Here is a 22,884-nt window from a genome sequence, read left to right as displayed (position 1 = left end):
ATCTATACAGCAATTACCGAACAAGACAAAAGAAGTAAAGAAAGACATAAAACTTAGGGAGCATAACAAAACGGAAAAATGCAACGCTTTGCATTTTTATATTGTGAAAATTCTTCGAGAATATTCATTCGAAACATTGAATTTTATTCAAAGGGGAGAATGAGGAACGGGAATTGTTTTGGTCATCCACCTGCCTGAAAAAAGGGTTACAGAAGTATTTTACAACCGAAGTAAAAAATATAAAACTACACCCGTCTCTTTCCTGTGAAAGAAAATCTGGTATAAAAAATATGACCATTCCCGGTCATCCTTCTGGTTTCAACTCCACGTTTGCTATTATTTATCGTTCCTGCTTATTTCTATGGCATGCACAGGGCGACCACAAAAGCTCTTATCCTCAACGAGTCTTCAAAATAATACGCAGGTAGGTGCTTAAATGCTTTACATATGAGTATGCTTTGTCTAGTTTACAATATTTTATTTACAATGCAAGCTTACTCATAATGAAATCAACATTAAAAAGTGTTTTTTTCGACTTTGAGGATTTAAAAAAAAAAATCGCAAGTTGCGCCACAATACGAAGTATATCAAAAAATTACAAATAAATAGTAGTACATCTGTTGTGTAAGGATAGAATGGCCAATCTTGTGATTCCAGAGATAGCCTCTATTTTAATGTCAGTGCCATACAAATTTTTCTTAAAAAAATGATAACTCCTTCATTTGTATACGCAATTGCTTCGTACGAAATTTTATAGCACAGTAATGATCAGCAGAATCCATTTCTATCCAAAAAAAATACCCTTGAAAATTCAAGTTCTATGTCTATGAAAGGCGATTTTCAGCCCACTGTGCGCCGCCCCGGGAACCATTGATTGGATAACGAACACCTCTTCCATCGGTGACCCCAAATGGTTCGCTACGTTTGGTGACTTAGCAGGGGTGCCAGGGTTCATCGGGTGAGTTGTGTCCGGGTCGATTCCTTATTATTATGGGAAACCGCAGCAAATATTTTAGGTGAAATAGTCCAGTTATTGTGTGACTCACTGACGTTATTATGTCTATGGTGTGACTTGACTATGATCTTTACTAGTAATTGAACGGGGAAGTATTTAATTATTATAGCTGACAAAAATAACATAATATGTATATTACTATACATACAGACAGACTTTGCCTATACCTATGATGGTCCTTTCGCTAAGATCTCCGTTGTGACCTTTCTTTTCGATACATGCGTCATTTATGAGAAAGAGAGAGAGGTCTCTACGGAGCTATCAGCGCCTAGAATTTAAATAACTAAGCAAACAACATATGAATCACGACATGCGGAATCAAAATTCAAATGAGACGTTCAGATTACCATTTGTAAATTATAAATCACAATTATGGAAAATAGTTAGTATTTTTTGTAATATGCCTGTACCAACTTCGTAGCGTCATTTCAATCACCTGTCCCTTTCTTACACCTGATATAAACACACGTCTGTCTGTTACGCTACCCGCCCCACCTGTGCACCGACATTGTGTATACTTGCCCTACGACCAGGTAAAATAAAAGATCACGCAAAAAGGAATCAACTAGACAATAGGTATTCAGATTAATATGGCTATTTTACTGTGGCGTTTTTTACGGAGAGTCCTGCCTTTACTCGCAAAGGTGCGTTTATAATTCGGCCAGTATTGCCACCGCAAGGTTTGTAAGCAGGTATGTATGAATACCACATATTATAATCTCGAATGTAACGTTCTTAGGAACTTTATATGGCAGTTTTTAACCGGTGTCTTCGTGGAATCACGCTGGGAAAACTCGCATACTGTACGAGATGAACTTAAACCCATTTTAGCTCAGTTGAGAACAAAATTATCATAAAACGTTCGTTCAAATGTATTATTAATATTATAATTACTAAGATAATACTAAATATACTCACTTTATATATCTTAACGCTTTCTTAGTAGGCAAACTTGATTGATAAATTATACTGTGGTGAATTTTCTTACTTTGAAATATGTTCCGTATCCGTGTACTTATAAGAGCATTTTAATCCAATTATATTATTATGTACTTCCATGCGAACTCAGCACTATTTTTAGTACTTTATTTGTAGTGAAAAAAACTAAAAATGAAACTGATGCTGAGATTTGAAATATGAAATAAATTGATATTAATATAATTCGTTTATATTTCTGTACCCGAAAGCATACGGATGCAACTCCAAAACACGATACCTTCGGGAGAACCGAAACCAGTGTGTTTTTAGCTAATCTCTTGTTATTTCCACGAAAAAAAATATTGATAATTAAAAAAATATAGTTTTTTTCGTTCAATAATAATAATCTAAATAATTGTGGAAATAAGGAGAGATTTGCTCAAATACGTAGGTTTTCGGCCCTCCTGGACATTTCGTGTTTTGGAGTTTGTATATGCTTTTCGGGTACAGATTATTTCTAAATAAATCCAGCATTCCGTCTAATACTTTATTTGCAGGCAAACGGGAATGAAAATTCATACATTTACTTGATTGTTTTGTTCTGGCAACATCTGTAGTAAAAATATCGACCAATAGTTGGTTGTGCAATGTGCAAAGTTGAAGAATAATAAAACAGTAGGGTTAAATACCAAAATCGGGACAGAAACTGCGAGTACGAAAGGGGTGAATAGATGATTTTGCATCCCTTTGCAGTCACACCCTACGAAAATATCCAAGAAAATCAAAACCTTACAAAAGAAAATTATTAACCTCAAATTTCAAGGCGTACTTCTTAATCACATAAATGATTCTTGATAAACCGATAGCAATTTATTGGCATAATTTATAATTTCTTATCAGAATATGGTAAGTATCCAAGTATCGGAATGAAATAAAATGATTTTTCCTGCGCAGGTAAAAGAATCTGATAACGTTTCCATACGTAATTGTTTTTTTTATATATTTCATCTATTGTTTGTTCACGCGAGGATTGCTTGGACAAGGAATATCAAATACCTACTTGTTATGCATTACGTCCGGCGTCTGTGAGTTTTGTTGCGCATAGTCATTTATGAATGAGACGATATATTTTGGGAATTCCTTGAAGTCACATCGTTAATACAAAATTATAATTTTATGATGTAGCCCAATGGTTTTTCAAATACAAAGCGTTATCATCCATTCGTTTGCTGTGTAGACTTTTAAGTATTTGAGTCAGAAAAATATTCAATTCGACCTCTACGGAATAATTGATAAAATTATTAAATACGCACTTTTCTTAACGAACAGCTTGTTACAAAAACATTGTAATATACAATAATCGTGAAAAAGGGGGTGTCATTTCGGATAGGTGAAGGTATGTTAAAAATTACATAAATAATAATAAAAACGATCAGAAAAAAAAATTATATTGCAGATTATGCGTTAAACTTCAATCATATATGTTATGTTAATATTGGAATCGATCAAACAATACACGATTAATAGTTTTGGTTTAGTATTACAAAGAATCTTGTGGATATAGGTTTTAATATTATTCTGACTGACCTCACCTATTATTCAGTAAAATATTGATTCGTAGGTCGAAATAATGAATTATTGTTACCCTGATGAATTTTATGGGTTTTCAGTGGGGAGTGGTGCTATAGAATTGCGCATATTCATTAAATCATGCCAAATTGAACCATAAATGGATAAACGAAAATGAATGCGAAAATATTCCGACCCACAATCTCAATTGAGCATGTTTTATGAATAATTTCTGCATCCTGTTAATAATGAATGGCAATGTTTTAATCATATTTTCCACAACAAAAGGCCACAATGCCGGTTATTTAAATATGTAATAACTGAATGGCTCCAGCGGCAGAGGAAAGATTATCACCTGAATACTCACTGCTCAGGTTAGGAAAGTTGACTATCCTTGCAGTTTGAGCGCCCGTTATGAGGTCAAGGATAAATCGATACAGACCGAGTAAAGTATTAGATTTGCTGGCTAATGATCAAAGACAGACAAGATATTGCGAAAAATGTGACTTACAATCTAAATGTTTCTTTTTCGGTCCTATCATTTCCTCTGTAGTGGCTTTGCATACTGATTTAGCCAATCCCTGGCCGGCTATGCTGTGTCTCGCCGCCAGTAACCTGTCGTTTATAGTCTGCCCAGCCATTTTAACACTAATTCTTTACATACACTTATTCACTATTTACACTAATCGGGGTACAGGGACCCCTTTATCACAATGTTTTCCCACAACACAATCACCACTCGCGAAAACTCGACAATGACAGGTCAGCTGTGCTACCAGCGCCGAAGGAACTAACAACCGAGCGGAGCCGTACTAATCTAAATTCAAGATGGCGAACTTGCGCAGCTGTGACGTCAAGAATATCAAGCTAGCGACTATAATATTATTTTATCTGTCAAATGTCAAATAAGCGTGGAAAAATGTGCATGATTTGTTTTCTCATCTGTAATTATTAAACTTTAACAAACCATTTATTCACCAATTGTTAACTTATGTTTTTATTGCTGTCAAATTGAGTTCTGTGGGCGTGTCTGTATTGACTATTCGTTAAATTTGTACATTTATTGAAACTACTTGAAAACCGCTCGAAAATTAATAATCATGTCGACTCGAATAAAAAATCACATAATATCGCAGGTAACATTTATTTTATTTATTATTATCTTTCATCAGTTTCGGTGGATCATAACCACAAAATATTAGGTCATATAAAAAACATTTTTTCACCTGACAATAATTGTCAGTTCAACACTTGATACTTGCTAGCCATGTATTTTCAGAAAGGTAGGAACTTAAACTTTAGAAACATTTTTTTCTCCTCTTACAAGAAAAAACCTATTTTAGGAACTTTGAATCAACCCTTGTCTGGTTTTTTAGTTAATGTAATTTATTAATTACTGTAACCACTCCAAAGGGTCGTTTAAAATCTCCCGTGAGCTTTGTAAAGTGTTATCACTGATATCAGATATCACCCTCAATTGCGTAAAATTTCCTTTTTATATAACAGAAATTAACAGTAGTAACTTGATGTGGTGCAAATAATCGATGAATGAAAAATTATTGTACTTACTAAGGAACAAATTATCAAAATTATTTTTAATTTTTCAAAATTTTTCAGGTGTCTCATCTCGTCAGTGAAGATCTGCAGCACATAAATAAACCATCATCTTATAAAATATTGACAATTAGCGAACCTATTGTATCATTTCAATTGCACCTTCCTTTTAAATATTTAAGTGCAATGAAACCATTCAAAGCAGCAATGAAAACTAAACCCAAAGGATTTATTAATACTATTCTTGAAAATAAAGTCAGGGGGTTCAGGGGACTCAATTTTGAAATAGAACGTAATTTTTTTATTGAAAGTGCATTGAATGATGTATTGAACCCTACCACTGAGGAATCAAAACAGGCCAAGAAAATAGTTATTGATTACAGCTCTCCAAATATTGCTAAACCGTTTCACGTGGGACATTTGCGGTCAACAATCATTGGCAATTTCATAGGTAATATAAATACTTACTTAAATGAAAAGGTGGTAAGAATAAACTATTTGGGGGACTGGGGAACTCAATTTGGTTTGTTGAAAGTTGGAGTTGATTTAGCCAAGTACAGTGAAGAACAAATAAAACAAAATCCCATTCAATTACTGTATGAGGCTTACGTACAAGCCAACAAACTAGCAGAGACAGATGACACAATAAATGATAAAGCTAAAACTGCCTTTACTATGTTAGAACAAGGAAATTCTGAAGAAATAAGGAAATGGGAAAAGTACCGAGAGTACACCGTTGAAGAATTGAAAAAGCTATACCAAAGGCTTGGTGTAACATTTGATGAATACCACTGGGAATCAATGTATGGCTCCAGACAAATCACAAATATATTACAAAATTTAGAATCTCGTGGGATTTTAAAATCGGACGAGTCTGGGAAAAAGTTTGTCTCAGTTCTCAATAGAAACGTCACTGTCGTCAAAAGCGATGGTTCAAGCCTTTATTTAACAAGAGATATTGCGGCAGTACTAGATAGATATAGCAAGTATTCATTTGACCAAATGATTTACGTGGTTGACAATTCTCAGACCGATCACTTTAGAGCCCTCAACGGAATCCTCGAGCAGATGGATACGCCCTTTAAAAACTCTTGCAGACATGTCAAATTTGGCCGTATTAAAGGGATGAGTACGAGAAAGGGAAACATTGTTTTTCTCAAGGATATTTTAGATGAAGCCAAAGAAAAAATGCATCAACAACAAAAAGAATCCCTAAGTAAGTCTTAGTTTATTTTTTATTGTTTGATTTACAATATTCATCATGACATTTTCATGATGAATATTGTTTTATTTACTTTTGTAAGTAAATGTAAAAAGTTTTGTAATTTATAATCAGAGTTTTTTAGTTTGTCAGTAGAGCGCAATATTATACTATTAGGTTGATTTATTGTAGGCTTTTTACTCTCGAGGTTGTAGACATTTGTATGTATTTAATTTTTTTCTAAGCAAACCCATCTTTGAATCTAATACTTTGTTTGCCGGCCTAAATTATTTTGGTGTGCCACCTGATTCAATTTTTGTAATAACTTGTTTTTTTGCAAAATTATGTGTTTGTAAATTGTACCATTTTATCCTTTTCGTCTTACGAGATATTGTGTTTATATATTCATAAAAATAGTATATATGTAATCGCTAATAGCTAGTTGAATTCAGGGAAACGGTTATTTGAAAATATCCTAAGGATGTTGGCACACAAAATGTTAATGGTACATATTATACACGATTGAAAAAATACAGTAAACCCTAATTAAAACTTATTTTCTTTTCTACAGTCTTGAAAAAATAATATTATTTAGTAATTTATAAATAAATTAACTTATGTTATGTTTTGTATTTTCAGCAACCAAAGTTGACTTGGATGACGAATCGGTGTCCGAAATTTTGGGAACAACAGCAGTAATCATAAATGATTTAAAGCAGAAAAGACACAAAGACTATGATTTCTCATGGGAAAATATTCTCCGCAGTCAAGGAGACACGGGTATTAGACTGCAATACCTCCACTGTCGTCTCTGGAGCATGGAGCAAAAGTGTGGAGTGGAACTGCCCACCATTTGCAAACCAGAATGCCTTCAAGAACCTGAGGCTTTGATGTTGGTAAATCAACTTGCAAAATTCACCGAAATCTTGGAGAGGTCTAGAGAAGAAATGGAAGCGTACATCTTAATTGTTTATTTGTTCAGATTGAGCCACTATGTCAATAAAGCCATCAGAGTATTGCAGATTAAAGATCAAGAAAAAGACATAGGTGAACAGAGACTGTTATTGTTTCACGCAGCAAGGACAGTAATTAAAACAGGCCTAGAGATATTGGGAGTTAAACCATTGAATCAAATGTAAATCATCATTACGGCACTAGATTCCTTCGCCACTTGCCTCTAATCCTCAGTCATTTCCATACTGCTCCAATTCTCTTCCAGATCAACCTTCAATAGGTCAGAGTCCTGTCATCTGGTATTCTCTCATGTCAAGCCCATCAAATGTAAATAAAACATTTTACAAGTTTATCTCTAGTTTTTCTCAAATTTACTTCAATAATACACAACTTTTATGCATTAAAACCCTTATTACAATTATTTTATTTTTTTGTCATTGCAATAATAATTTTCAAATATTATATGATAATTTGGGTCGCACTGGGTAATTTGCTGGGCCTGGAAAATTCATTAAAAACATAATACCTATGAATAAAACTGAGATGAAATAACATAAAAGACAACAATAAATGATAATAGGTGGTGTCCAGTGGTAGAGTGCGCTAACTTCGGGAGGTGATTTTACATGAAGGTAGAAGTCAAAAAGTTAAATAATTTAGTGCACTAAGTTAGGGCATTTTACCCCCATGCATTGTGTATAAACTACTGTGAATGTCAGTATTATTATTTTTAAATAAAATTTGTTATTGTAAATAAATAATTGGTTATTTTAAAACACTTAAGGATGGGTTGTTTCGGAGAATTTGAGCAATTCTTCAAATTAGTTAATTTTCAAGTTCTGTGAAAGATTTTTTCAAGTTCTGTTATTATTTCAGTTCTGTCAAGCAACTAGCCTATAATGATATAATAACAGAACTTGAATAGAACTTTCACAGAACCCAAAATTGAATGTTGAAATTTGATGAATTGTTCAAATTCTCCGAAACAACCCGTCCCAACATAACCAGTTGAAGATGGCTACGCATATTTAGGTGTCATCTCTCTAGGCCTTCACTGATGGCTGCCTAAATTTAGGTAGATGATTTTTTCAACTCTATATCAATGTATTTTTAAATTTCATCAAAACATGTCAATTATAAAACTTACAAATATGAGATAAATTATGAAATAAAGGCAGATTCATTGGCTTTAAACCATAGTAAGCGGTTTGTATGTTTCAATATTAATATTTGAAGGTATTTTATTGCTACCAAATCCAAAACTGAATGCCTGGAAATCTCCATCTCCCAAATGTTGTACATACCCTGTCGCCTGAGTGGATAGAGTTGGAATATCTACATATAATGTAATGTTAAAATATTGTACTAATTTAGAAAAATATATCGTATTTTGTGAGGTGACTTCTGAAATTACATGAAAGTATAAAAAGAACATTGGAGAGTGGCCTTATCAATGTTGTTCTTCAGAAAATTTAGAAAAGTTTGTGTCTGAGGTATGAAATTTCTAATTGAGGTGAAAGTGAAAAATATTAAGCACAAAACAGGATCGATTCTTAAAAATCTCTAGGCGAAAACAATTGTTGATCAAATGGAAGATTAGAAATTGGGTAGTACTACCAAATAGTGAAGAAGTGAAATAGTGAGAACTTCACCTGGTTCTTCAGTTCTGACCCCCCCCGAGACCTCCCGGATCTCACGCCTTGTACCTTTTTCTTGAGGTTCGTAAAGGAAGCAGTTTATGTACCACCTCTACCAAAAACTCTGGTTGAGCGACCTGTGGAATCATACCACTGCTGCGGTGAATTGTTTAGCATGCTGTGGAACGAATTCAGCTGCCGATTTATGTTTGCCGTGCAGTCAATGGGGTTTATATTGAAATCTATAAACTTTGTTTGTTAACTCTTGCACCCAGTGCTTGATAGGGGAAGCACTGGATGCGCTCTCCTCTGCTTGATTATGGAGCCTGGCGGCTTCCTGACAGGGCCGACTGTTTATTGCTAGTACATATACATGTTATTATTAGTTCGCAGTTTTAAATATACCTATAGTTACGAAATTGATTTCATAATTTTAAATAAACCCCTATTTAAATAAATGAGAACTTAATGTTCAAACATATTACACAAATATTTTAAGATTTTTCTCTTTGCTAGTCCAGAATCTTGAAAAAACATGAAAAAATGTCTAAAGCATGGATGACATGGATGGGTCAATGACCCCCCAAAATTACAAGACAATAATAACTTTAGTTTACATTTGTGAAATATTCTACAAATCAAAACAACTGGTCAAATTTTGAATTGATTTGAAAACTGTCAAATAATAGCGGGCAGCGACATTGGTGGGTGGCGAGTAGTGACATCTCACATTTCAGTTAGAAGCTCTATCTATTCCTCTAAAAAGCCCGTTGAACCAACTTCTGTCTCTTTATGCATACAAAAGCCCTATGGCCTAATATTATATAGATGCAATTTTGCTAACTGGGTGTTTGGGTCATGTCTGAGACAGAATGACAGAGACAGAACAATTAACATAGTTATGTGTTTGAAGGAGATAGTTATAAACGTAGATCAGATAGTTATACAAAGTTGCGTAAAATAAATGTTGTTTTGAATTTAGACAGTTTCAAATATTTTTTGCCGATATCTGTAATTTGCGACGAATCATTACATTTTTCGAAATCGGTTGATGTCGTATTAAAAGAAACATTATGCCACTGACCACTTCTTGGTGGTTATAGAAAAATTGCTTGATTTAAAACATTTTTCCTGTTTTATTTAAATATTTTTTGTTTGTATTGTACCTAAAAAAATAGCAGATTCAATAACATGGACATTTTTATTTGGTTACAAAAATAGATATTACAGGTTAACTCTGTATTCCTAAATCCTAGTAGGTAATTAATTACTACTCGTACAAAGTTAAAAGCAATGCTAAGTGATGTGTTTATGATAAGCTATGTTTAACAAAATATAATTTGAGCTCCGAATTGATGAGGTGGGTACTTACAAATTCTTTGGAATATCATTTATAAGTATTTTGGAAAGAAACTTTTTCATCTAAGTAATGCATAAGATACTTCTGCAGATGACATTTGCGATGTCATTGACCCGGCCTGCTTTGAATTCGGTTGCGGCTTTTGTAAGGAGGTCATTTGGAAAATGACCCCTCAAAAATATGCTGCAATAATTAAAAATTCGATTTAACAAACTACCCAATTATTAATGAAGTTTAAATATTCTGGGCGATTCGTAATCCGTAATCGTAACGGGTTCAGTGCCATCTAGTGTCCAAACGAGAACCTCCTGTATGTACCTAGCATGGGTTACTTTAAACTTTGACCGAAAAAGATATTCTTTCTTTCTCTTTGCCTTAAAGACAGAGGAGGTAAACACTATCATGTCTGACGCGCGCTTAGGATCATACAAAATATATTTTAAGGGCTTTTTGGACATGACCCCGGTGAGATAGCGTACTTCTATGCACTAAGATTTTCAGGTATTAGAGGGAGATGTCAGAATAAGGTCAGTCGAAAGTCTTTGTGTGACAAACTTTGGGGATCTGGTAGTGATACAATGAAAGATAATAGTTGTTGTGTCACAGCATTTATTTTGAGTCAGTAGAGTTGAATTATTTGGCGGGTTGGAAATAATGCGAAGTAGCTCAGTGGTCCAGAGGGTCTGACGGGACATCAGATGGCGCGGGTTCCATTCCCGTCGGTGGCATTTATTTTTAATCGGGAGATATTTTCAATTTGTTTTGATATTACAGGCGACTAATTATTGCTTATAATAATTTATTATCAATTAGTTTCTGTTACAAAACAAAAATTAAAAAATTAAACGATATTTTAATACAAAAACTTACAGTTTTTGTACATGGATCTGTGGTTGCGACAAAAGGAATGTATTTTTATATAATAATTCAATACGCTTTGTCTTGTTAGGAACCATTGATATTCGTATTCAATTAGATAGTGGCTATCGTAGAGTACTCGTAGACCACAACGAAAAAGTGGATTAAAATAGATATATTTTAACAAAAAATTTTAAGTGCATACAGTTTTGTGGATCTTTTGAACTGGTACTAAGAGGTCACGATGAATCAAAAGATAATCCAGGTATATTCTGTGGTTTGATTAACTTTATTCAGGAAATAGATATTCTCTATTGAAAGAATATTTAGAAAGGTCGTCGAGTTTTAAAGGTTTATCTAAGACGATTCAAAATGATTTGTTAGACCAATCATTTCCAGGAAATATTTTTAGAAAATATAAAAGTACTACAATTTATTTGCGTGATACCAATGACTACATAAAGATGTTTTTCAACTCTTAAACGTATTAATTTTTTTTTGAGAAATACAATGAGTCTACATAGTCTATGTTCACTTGCAATGCTTAGCATCGAAAAAATAGATAATTTCCAGTCGTGTCATTGATCATTTCGTAGAAGCCAAAGAAAGGAGGATCGATATAATGCACAAGAAATGTTAGAGTGCTTTTTTATTATTTTTTAGTTTTAGAATCCACAAGATCAGTCACATCACTCCTATACCTACCTATCCAACGCAACTATCTTGGTATGTACATTTTTGTAGATTTTTTTAAATTATCGGGGAACTCCGCAATCGATGTTTAAAACATGAATTAATGAAATGTACTTTAAAGTAATATGTGTTAATAATTAGTGGTAAGACAAATAAAGTTAAATAAAACGGTATTGTGCTACCGGCTTCAGAATAGGTGAGTACCGGCAAATTAATTACATATATTGGCGTTTTTATAATATTTCCCTCAGATTACTAATATTACCTCTTATTCGGTTTTTTTTCGATTGACTTCCCTCTTCCGGAACCCAAGAGCCGCCTCTGTTTGAATTGCTTCGAAATTTGGCCAATTTGATTATGCATTCCGTATTTGCTTTGGTAAATCAATATTTCGATTTAAAATATTCCTCTGATAGTGCTGCCAAAGGGTATTGCTGTTTTTTTTACATTTTCACTGCGCATCCAATCAATATTTTTTTTAAATTCCGCGATTTACAACCTAATACCGTAGTAATACGTCCCTAATCCTGGGGGTCGGGCAGTTTAAAATTCTGTCAGCCACTAATACTGCGGTATTATGGCCGGTATACGCAGTACGATTGTGTGCAACGTTTTCTACTAACCTCCGTATCCTATCCCTCCGTATTATCTATTATAAGAAAGACGGTAGATATTTATGACAAAATTTGTGCATGTAAGTTTTAAAATGTGTGATGCATTTGGAAGAAGAATCCGCAAGTATGGCTTTATCACCCGTGTTAACTTCCAAAATATTAATTTACTAGCTGTATCCTGCCATGCGTTGCTGCGGCTCATTCTGTCTGATACAGAAACAATAGCGCATGTTGCTTTTACGTTCAACAGATGGCGCTGTTAAAACACACACGCGTATTCGAATGCTATGTTGTGTTAAAATTTCAAAGCAATCGGTGAAGAACTTTTGGAGATTTAACATTTTGAACAAACGAACATTTATTTTTTATTTATATAGATAGATTGATTTATAGCTTAAAATGTGATAATATATGAAATCTTAAGGATACAGTGTATACAGGAGAACATCTTTCTATATGGGAAAATGGATGAGTACATCACCTTTGAAAGGGGAATATAAATAAATAAGCATAAATATGAATTCAAGTGTAAATAAATTGACAAATTAAACATTTTACAAGTTTATTTCTAGTTTTTCTCTAATTTACTTAACTAATATGAAACTTTTACAGATTAAAACCGTTATTGCAATCCATATTACAAGGCGTAAAACCCTTTGTAAGTTACAGGTAAATATATTTACCACTTGGCAGTTAGGTCTAGTGGTAAGAATTAAAAATGCATAACTTTAAAAGGGTTAATAAACGCAGATGGTATTTTTAACGCTTCTTCCAAGTGTGCTTCTTCCTGGCTCCGGGTTGTCCGGGCTTCTTCCTCTCTCGAAGGCGTTTATCTCTTGTCAGTAATCCAGCTGAAATATTAATTAAAGTAAATTTAGTTACAGAACTTACAGACACAGATGGCGGTCAAAAGCTGCTTATCAGTTGGGAGAATATTCTAATGATCAATGTCAAAGGATGTTCTAGGAAAAATATGGTTTTTGGAGTTTGGCTGTCGCAAATCAAAATACAAATGCTGGTTATACCCCAAACAGTCATTTAAAATTTTATGTATAGTTAAAAAAAATATATTTAATTGAAATTTATTGATATATCGGAAAAATGGGGTAGGGCAATCTAGTGAGGTGGAGTCGTAAATGAAAAAAAAAAACTTGAGTTTTGATCGAATTCACCCCATATAATTCACACATTAAATTTATAACACCAAATACTTAATAAATTGGTCATTGAAAAAATTACTTTGATTTCCCATTTACTTTTTCATTTAATTGATCAATGTGATTATTAATTTAGTTAAAAAAAATTAGAATTTTATAGGCCCTGTTAGGAGTTCTACCGAGCCGAACCCTCTGATATGAAAATATCTGGAGTCGGTGAATTATTTTCCCATTTGATCTCTGGTGAATTGACGTGTTGTTCTTGTATTGTTTTGTATTTATTTTGCTTATATAATGTACTTGCATAATGTTAATTGACTAGATGATCATTTGTGGAAAAGTGTGTGGAAGGGTTTAGTTTTTCCTATGGGGAAGATTTAACCCGGATATAAAATCGGAAGTATTAAAAAAAAAATGATATATATATATATATATATATATATTTATATATAATTTACTTTTTTTTATTTTTTTATTTTTATTTTTATTTTTATTTTTTTTTTTTTATTGGTCTTCCATTAAAAGCCTTAGCTTGTGGATGGAAGAAGAGTTAACATTTCACATATTATGTACAAATAAAGTCACGTGTACAGTTAATACAATGCAGTTAATACAGTTAATACATTTCATATAATTATAATTACTATTTACTATAATCATGTATTTCAATATATATGTATGTGTAGGTAATATAGACACATGGCAATCAGACCCGTTAACTAAAATATGTAAACATATATGTATTCAGTAAGAAGAAAAACAAGTAAGATTTTTAGTGTGACATTCTCTAAAATACTTTTTGATGGAGTTCAACAATTGAATTTTGTTCCTAATGCTTCTGATTTCTATTGGTAGGTTATTGAAAAAGAATTTATATTAAAAAAAAAACTTATATTAAACAAAAATAAAAATATATATATATATTATTATTATAATATATATTATTATTATTATATCTCATTATGAATTATGAATCTAAGTAAGAATCGTGGCTCCCTTATCAGGCACAAGAGCTCCTCTTTTCTGATAAGGTATACATGACCATATATGAACCTTAATATTATATTTTGCAAAATATGTATGTAAATGTAACCCATATGATGTATATTAAAATAATTAAAAAAAAAAAAAAAATAAAAAAAAAATAAAAAAAATAAAAATTTTCCTTGGTGAGTATAATGGTGTTGTGCAAAAGAAGTGTTTAATTTGGGGCACACAAATACATGTTTAAGTCTAGTACGATTTTCAGTTATGAATGCGTATTTATCTTTTTCTTTTATAATTTGTATAATTGAATTTTTTATAAATAAGTTTTTAAATGTTGGAACTTTGAATTCTTCGAATATGCTGTCAGTTGGGAAGTCTGGAGGTTTTTTTAGTATAATTTTTATTATTAGTTTTTGAACAATTTCTATGGGGGTCAGATTAGTTTTGTAAGCTGCTCCCCAACTGATAATGGCATACTGAAGAATAGACTGTACTAATGCGTAGTATATTGAGTATAGGTTTTTCGTTGATAAAAAGTTTCGTATCCGTAAGAATATATGAATTAACTTCCTAACTCTTTTTATTGTATGGTCGATGTGATCTTTCCATTTTAGGTTTTTATCTATGATTATTCCAAGATATGTAATTTTATCCGCTATTTTCAGAAGTGAACATTTTTGTTGGCAGTGATTAGTATCGTGTTGTGCGAGAGAATGATTATGTAAGAATATTTGAAGATTTGGAGGTACAATGTTAGTGTTAATTTCGAAAGGAATGACATATGTTTTATCACTATTTAACGACAAGAGGTTATTGTCAAACCATATTTTTAGATTATTTATGTCTTCTGTAGCTTTTAGATTAATTTTTTCCCAAGTTTTTTCTTTTATTATAAGGACTGTATCATCAGCGTAAGAGATAATTTGGCCATGCAATGGTTGAATAAATATGTCGTTTACATACAAAATGAACAATATTGGTCCAAGCACGGTGCCCTGTGGGATACCAAAATTTGATGTTTCTTGGTCGCTAGTTTGGTCATTTATTTTAACAAATTGTGCACGATTGTTCAAATAACTTTCTATCCATTGGACGGCTTTATCATTGATGTTATTTAATTTCAGTTTTTTGATAAGCTTTGCGTGTGAGATACTATCGAATGCTTTTCTTAGGTCTATGAATATTCCTGCGCATTTATTTCCTTCATCAAGTGCAGAGTATATAAATGATGTTACATTTGCTATTGCATCTTGTGTGCTTTTTGTTTTTAAGAATCCGAATTGATTGGAATGTAATATTTTATTGTTTTCTAGAAAATCAACAACCCTTTTTTTCACAATCTTTTCAAATATTTTTGCTATATTCGATATTAGTGATATCGGTCGATAATTTGAAACATTTTGCGGGTCGCCGGTTTTAAAGATAGGGGATATTATAGATTTTTTATAATTTGTTGGGAATATGCCTTTAGTCAGACTGAGATTGATAAGGTGGTTTAGTGGTTTCAGTAGATACATTTTCATTTCTTTAAGAATTTTCACAGAAATGTGGTCAAAACCTGGAGAGGATCCGTCTTTCATGCTTTCTATTACAAGTTGTATTTCAGTTTCGGTAGTTTTTTTAAAAGTGGATAGTGTATTTTGTTTTTGGGTGTTAGTTGTTATAGTTTTTGGTGTGTGTACAGATTTAGTGATTTTATCAGCGAGATTGTTTCCTACTTTAGAGAAGTAAGAATTAAAAATGTTTGCTGTTAGTTTTGGGTCTTTGGATACATCTATCATATTATTTTCATGTTTTAAATATTTTATAGAATTATTTTTTTTCTTATTTTCAATTGCATAATTTACCGTTTTCCAAATAACTTTTAGATTGTTTTCTGAAGTAGAGATTATTTTTTTAAAGTAGTCGTCTTTACTTTTTTTAATTAAAGCTGTTAATTTATTTCTATATTTTTTGAGAACTATCTTAGCATTTTCATCGTGTGGATTTTTAATTGTATTTTTATATAGCCTTATGATATATGATTCACAGAGTGCCGAATAATTAACTAAATTTGTAGTATAACCACGCAGGTATGTAAAAACTTTTCGAACGATCTGTTGCCATAATGTGCCAAATTTATAGAACCTAAAAATATGGGATGAACAATGAAATCTACGTAGATTCACTGACTTTAAACCTCAGTAAGTAGTTCATATGTTTCCATCTTAATATTTTGAGGAATGATATTAATTAGCAATATGGTAAATGTACAGGGTGTCCGGGGGTAAAGTGCACCAACTTCGGGAGGTGATTTTACATGATGGTAAAAGTAAAAAAGATAAATAACTTTTTCGAAATTCCAACTTTTTTTTCACATACTTAAATATTTGTTTAAACTTTTTTTACCTAAAAACTACCATAAAACGTTGGAAGTTAGTGCACTTTACTCCAGGACAGCCTGTATATAAACACACGCATTGCTGATGAAAATATAAAATGTAAAGTAAATAATTTAATATTAATAATTAGAACCCAAATGAAACTTGGACAAATAGACTCAAATTGTATTTAAATCCTTCATTTAATATCTAAGCCATTTAAGTACTCAAATGCAATGAAAGACATGTTCCATGGCATAATAAGAATCAATAATCTAGTATCTTCATCGTGGGAACCAAACTAAATAAAGACTAACAATTATTTTATAAGCAATAATTATTAGCCTGAAACACTCATCCACATTGAAAAATCTCCTGATAAAAGATACATGACGCCAACGGGACTTGAACCCGTGTCCTTTCGATTGCCGGTCGACAAGATACATGACGCCCGAAGATGCGTGATCTTTTATCAGGAGATTTTTCAATGTGGATGAGTGTTTCAGGCTAATAATTATTGCTTATAAAATAATTGTTACCCTTTGTGCTATGCATAAAAAATCTTGTCTTAAACATTAGTTAACCAAAAAAATAATAAATAAAGACTAATTCGCCCAATATTGCATGTATGTTTCATTGCAAATACTCAATAATTTTTTCCCAAAATCTACACTTTCTACTACTTTCAACAACCTTTTAATTAAAATCACGATGAAAGAGAAAGGGGCCTTTTGGCACGGAGCTCTGAATGCCATTATTTCAAAAAGTCAAAAGTTAGTTTTAATGTAGTGCATAACTTTATTGATAGCCCATTCCTCTTGGAATGCTATGGATAAAAATTTCGGTCGTAGACGTCGTGATGACTTGTTCAAGATACCAAACGGTAGAAAGATATTCTATCACAGCATATCGTAACAAGAGGAATGTTGCTATAAAATGAAGTTTCTAAAACAGTAGATATATTTAATTACTCTTTCAATAACATCAAATTTGTTTTTTATAGGTAAATGATTATACTTGTACTTTAAATGGATAATTTATGAGTAATACAATAATTCATCTGAACATAAATAAGTGTTATTCAATAATATTTTACAGAATAAATCAACCAATTATTCATTCATATAAACTCAATAACTCAATCCTTACCGCTGTCGAAGAAATTAATGACCTGGGGATAACTTTCGACTCTAAATTAAACTTTATATCGCATATAAATAATATTAATAATAAAGGAATGAAAATGCTAGGCTTCATTCTTCGAAATTCCAGAGGTTTCAAGAATATTTCAACATTAAAATTTTTGTATACATCCCTGGTTCGTAGTCAAGTCGAATATAACTCCTCGATCTGGTCCCCCCACTACAAATTACATTCAGATTCAATCGAAAAAATTCAACATAAATTCCTAAGACACATTAATTTTAAACTCGGTATTCCCATTGAAAATATAAACTATAATTACTTGATGAAAAATCTAAATTTATTAAAATTCTCAGATCGAAGAATTATATCCGACTTAATATTTATGTTCAAAATTGTAAATGGTAGTATAGACAGTCCTGATTTAATTAACCTCATTGAATTTCATATACCCACGAGAGCTACTCGTTCTAAAATTTTGTTTAAATGCAACAATATCAGGACTGAGTATTCCAAACACTCGCTTGTACCTAGGTTGCATGAAGTTAGTAATAGATACGCAGATGTGGCAGATCTATTTAAATGCACGCAAGGTAGGTACAAGAGGGCTATGCTATCAAATCTTTTCAATCAATATTAATTTAAACTAATTCTACCTTATTTGCACTATAGAAACTTATGTACTTGTATCTCTTGTTTACTTACTTACTTACTCTCTAATGTCATTTCACAATCAAATGCCACATATATTTGTAATTCTTTTTTTTAAATATTTCTACGTTTTTAACTGTGACATGTTATCATTGTTTATGGTATATTTATACCGTTGATATTAAATAAATAAATAAATAATAAAAATAATAAAATTCAAAAAATAAATAAAATGAGACATAATATTCTGGCATTCTCATATAATTTACTCACCAAGTCTCATCCTCTCCACCATGGCCATGTCCACGAAGCTGCGAAGAGTCCAAGCGATGCCCCAACGGATGGCCCCGGCCTGTCCTGCGAAGCCCCCACCCTCGATGTTGCACTCAACGTCCACATTGTTCAGCATGTTGGTGAAGACCAAGGGGAACAGTACCTACAAAATAAGGAAAACTCTCATTACTAATTAGGAATAGTGAGAACCTTAGCATTGCCATATGGAAAGAAATGTGGCAAATAGGAAAAAAGTCCAAACATAGGGAATAAAGAAGGACACCAAGTAAATGGGGATTCTAATTAGGTAAGAGAAATAGAAAGAACCTCAGTGTTGACATAGGGAAAAAATGTGACAAATTGGAAAATACTCAAATATAGGGAATAAATAAAGAAGCAATATAAGTGGAGATTTTAATTAGTTGAGAGAAATAGGAATAACCCCAGGTAGCCATTTGGAAGAAAGTGAGACAAATAGGAAGAAAAGGTAAAATGTGGAGTAGAATCATCAAATAGATAAAACCGGTCGGTGGCCGAGTTGACATCGCGCTTGGGTCCCACTCAGGCGTAGTGTGTTCAATTCCTCGGCCGGCTAAGTCCTCCATCACAACACAAGCAACATTTTCAGCTTTCTGTGGTGGTAGTAGGAGATTTTCAAATATTGTCAGGTTATTCGTAACCCGGGAATGTTTATCTTTCTTTAAAAAAAAAAAAAAAAAAAGATTATTTCTTGTATGGTGGTGTAAGGTATCGGTGTGCACAAATACGTTAAAAAGTGTGCTCTTTAAAATGATTTCCCTTTAAATAGGAAAGCGATAGACTAGGCTCTCTCTTATATTGATCCAGGAAATTGATGAAACCAATTTAGTTAAGTAGATATTTCATTTGCAATCAATTAAATTATTTTATTTTACGGTCTGTGTATGATGGGATAGTGTAGAAATCAAAGAATGTTTTCAGAAATAAAAATGCACCAAAGGTTGTTTTTTATATTCATTTAAAACTGAGACGAGAATATTATTTATTACCTGCTTTGAACTTGGAGGTTTGATAATCATTCAATAAAAACTTTGATTTTTCGACAACAGGTGGCAGAAACTACCAATTTCATGTCTCGAAATTCATTGGTTACCGTAAAAAATGTGACAAATTTACGAACGTACGTGTAGTTAGACAAAATAGGAACTGACAAACGAAGGCAAAATATCTACGGTACCTAGGGGACCTTGTCTGCACAAATAAATAATAATTTAGTAGGTAGGCATGCAATTAAATACAAACAAAATCCACAAATCGTCTACATAAATAAATATTTAAATGTTCGTTTGTTCAAAATCTTAAATCTCCGAAAGTTCTTCATCTTTTGCTTTAAAATTTTGACAAAATGTTGCGTTCGACAACGCGTTTGTTTTTATATACCTATATTCTATATATGTCACCTGTGACAGGTAAAAATATGCTTCTTTTGAAAAGCAGCGCCATCTATTGGACAAAAATTATTGTTTTGAAAAACAGCACCATATGTTGGACGTAAAAGCAACACGCGCTATTTTTTCTCTATCTGCACAGACAGACTGAGCCACAGCAACGCTAGGCGAGGTACAGCTAGTTTAAAATAAAGGGAGTATTTCACCACCCTCTTGATAGTTGTCAAAAGTAATATTCTAAGGATAACATTTTTTTTCAATTTACGATTTACCTATTTATAAAGTTAGAGTTTACTATTCGGTACTCGAACCTATAAATATAAACTTATCGGTATATTCTGGGTGTATTTTAGCGTAGTCTTGATTAGAACAATCCATATAATAACGTAATATTTCGATTTATTTATTTATCAAGTCCGAGTTAATTATTAGGTATTCGAACCTATCCGAGTTTTTTACATATTGCTAGTATTTATTGGTTTATTTATTAAGGCCCGTAGTTATTTATTTTATTTATTACAGAAATATATATAGAAATACGAATGTTAGAGGGAGCGCGCTAATATTAAAAAAAAACGATAATAATTAAGGCGATGCACTACGTTGTGTAATATTTTATATTGAGCCGCTATCAATAACAACCCTTACGTAGATGGCGATAAGGTTTAAATTCCCGTTTAACACCATCCGCCTGCTTTGATTTATGCAAGAAAAAAAACATGGCCAAAAAGTGCCTTTTATTTTATTTTGTGGATGTTCAGGCATAAATATTAAATTTTTTTCCGATCAATTTATAAATAACTTAATTTGCCACATTATACAATAAAATTATAACCGAAAATGGGTTCGTAAGTTGGAGATTTTGAACTTTAAAGCAGTTTTCATAGGCCGTATACATTATTTTTTTCTGGGCTTATAAAAAGACTTATCTAAAAAATACTCGATTATTTCAAAGGCCAAGATGTATTCTACTCGCAGTATTTAATAAAAGCATCTGAAACATTTCTAGGCGACCAAATTTTCAAATTCATACTACGTATGGCATCGCCTTAAGCGAAAATGGTTAAAATATTTAATAAAACAAGACTTGTTTGAAATGGAACAAAAATATCTCGACAAATAGTTGCATTTAAAGATACATTGTGATTTCATGCCTATAACATATTAAATAACAGAACAAAACGTGTTTTAAATAATTTCCGGAGCTTACTTTGCAAATTTTTTCGAGGGAATTTCATATAATTAACGTTTGGGCAAATGTATATACATTATTTTCAAAAATAACATACATTTATTGTGGAACTGAAAAACTAAAAGAGTTAACGAGAAACTTGTTATAAATCGGTAGAAATTGAGTAAGCGGGGGCTTAATATACTTAATCCTATTTAAAAAGTAACTGACGTTATTTAGTACGTACATGTTTCGTTTAACCTTTATCAAATTATAGTTACATTATTTCTATTTTCTGTACAGTTTATTTCTATTTGAATTCCTGGAAATCGAACCTCCATAAAAAAACTTGTAAATACCCATAGTAATGAAATTGAAGCCCATGAAAAAAGCAACAGTTTGGTAATAAAGGTGCAACTTCACATAAAATAAAAGATGAGACAGGAAGCAAAAAAATAAGGTTCAGCTTTTTTACCTTCAACTGACCTCCAACTCTTCCAACGTTCTAACTAAAACTAACTTGAACTGCCTAATCCAGTCTACGCGCACCGCTTATCGAGTTGTAATAGTGGAACAAGTTTCGAAGAGATATTAGTACGCAGTAGCGCCTCTAATTATAGCTCTAAGGTATTACCTGCTTTGACGGGAATCAATTACCTACGTAGGTACTTACCTACATCGCCATTGAATCCTTAAATTTGTTTGAAAAATGTTTTCACCTGATTTCACGGACACAGCATAGTTTTAATGTAATGTAGATTACAATAACAGCAATGTCAGTAATCATAATCATAATCACATGTCAGTAACCCGTTGTTCACAATGTTCACGTCCTAAATTATGTTAATTCTATAATGAAACTGTTATCATTACTGGACCAGCAATCAATACCTCTACACTACATTAGACTAATGGTATATTGCATTATAGTATGTTTTTAAAAAGCACAAATTAATCATACAAAACCCCAATTCGACAAAGAAAAAAAAACATGGCGATTTCCGACATATTACGACATTTCTCGTTTATATTGGCTGTTGAAAAATTCCCTGAATCTTTTCATAGCTAAATCCAACCTGATAAAAATGTCACTAACGGTCGCTATTATTGCCACAGCGACTACCATTGGTCAGATATGATGCCAGGAGTTTTTTTAAATAGCAATATGAAAGGGGTATGTAGGAGAGAGGGTAGATCGAGAAGGGCGAATCTGTCATTAATATTTTAATCCCTAAAGCCTCTGACATTTTGCAATGTACTTCTCAAATGAGAACTACTGGAATGCAGAATGCGCGAAAAATATCTTCACATTGCATACAATTTTCTTAATTTGGGAGGCAGG

The 22,884-nt window shown here is 32.3% G+C and overlaps 3 protein-coding genes across 12 annotated transcripts in view; 1 reads left to right on the top strand and 2 right to left on the bottom strand.

Annotated features, from left to right (window-relative positions):
* Positions 1 to 4,298, bottom strand: part of lap (phosphatidylinositol-binding clathrin assembly protein lap) — a 189,394-nt gene extending 185,096 nt beyond the window's left edge. For 6 of the 10 annotated variants that reach the window (XM_089640443.1, XM_089640445.1, XM_089640450.1 and 3 more), the window contains exon 1: positions 4,014 to 4,164. In XM_089640443.1, the coding sequence (XP_089496569.1) occupies positions 4,014 to 4,143 (130 nt within the window). In that variant the 5' untranslated portion in view covers positions 4,144 to 4,164. Of the gene's footprint in view, positions 1 to 4,013 lie in introns of all 10 variants that reach the window. The other 4 variants (XM_089640448.1, XM_089640449.1, XM_089640452.1 and 1 more) reach the window with 2 other exon arrangements.
* A 48-nt stretch (positions 4,299 to 4,346) lies between these two features.
* ArgRS-m (arginyl-tRNA synthetase, mitochondrial) lies at positions 4,347 to 7,608 on the top strand. The gene is made up of 3 exons (XM_089640454.1): positions 4,347 to 4,638; positions 5,120 to 6,272; positions 6,897 to 7,608. The coding sequence occupies exons 1-3, from the start codon at positions 4,603 to 4,605 to the stop codon at positions 7,394 to 7,396; spliced, it is 1,689 nt and encodes a 562-aa protein (XP_089496580.1). The 5' UTR covers positions 4,347 to 4,602; the 3' UTR covers positions 7,397 to 7,608.
* Positions 7,609 to 12,919: 5,311 nt separating this feature from the next.
* The window catches only part of mRpS9 (mitochondrial ribosomal protein S9), a 107,338-nt gene continuing 97,373 nt past the window's right edge, over positions 12,920 to 22,884 (bottom strand). The window contains exons 7-8 of the mRNA XM_089640105.1: positions 18,945 to 19,107; positions 12,920 to 13,224 (exon numbers count right to left, since the gene is read on the bottom strand). Of these exons, the coding sequence (XP_089496231.1) occupies positions 13,133 to 13,224; positions 18,945 to 19,107 (255 nt within the window). The 3' untranslated portion in view covers positions 12,920 to 13,132. The remainder of the gene's footprint in view (positions 13,225 to 18,944; positions 19,108 to 22,884) is intronic.

The sequence above is a fragment of the Hesperophylax consimilis genome, chromosome 15 (assembly GCF_061612785.1).
Source record: "Hesperophylax consimilis isolate HC1 chromosome 15, BYU_Hcon_1.0, whole genome shotgun sequence".
NCBI lineage: Eukaryota > Metazoa > Arthropoda > Insecta > Trichoptera > Limnephilidae > Hesperophylax > Hesperophylax consimilis.
Note: the sequence above shows the minus strand (reverse complement) of the source record. Positions and strands in the feature narration are given on the sequence as shown.

Excerpts from the sequence above, each read along its gene's own strand:
- ArgRS-m (XM_089640454.1), top strand. The coding sequence starts at position 4,603 with ATGTCGACTCGAATAAAAAATCACATAATATCGCAG. Across the intron at positions 4,639-5,119 it reads AAAATCACATAATATCGCAG|GTGTCTCATCTCGTCAGTGA; the intron begins GTAACATTTATT and ends AAAATTTTTCAG. Across the intron at positions 6,273-6,896 it reads ACAACAAAAAGAATCCCTAA|CAACCAAAGTTGACTTGGAT; the intron begins GTAAGTCTTAGT and ends TTGTATTTTCAG.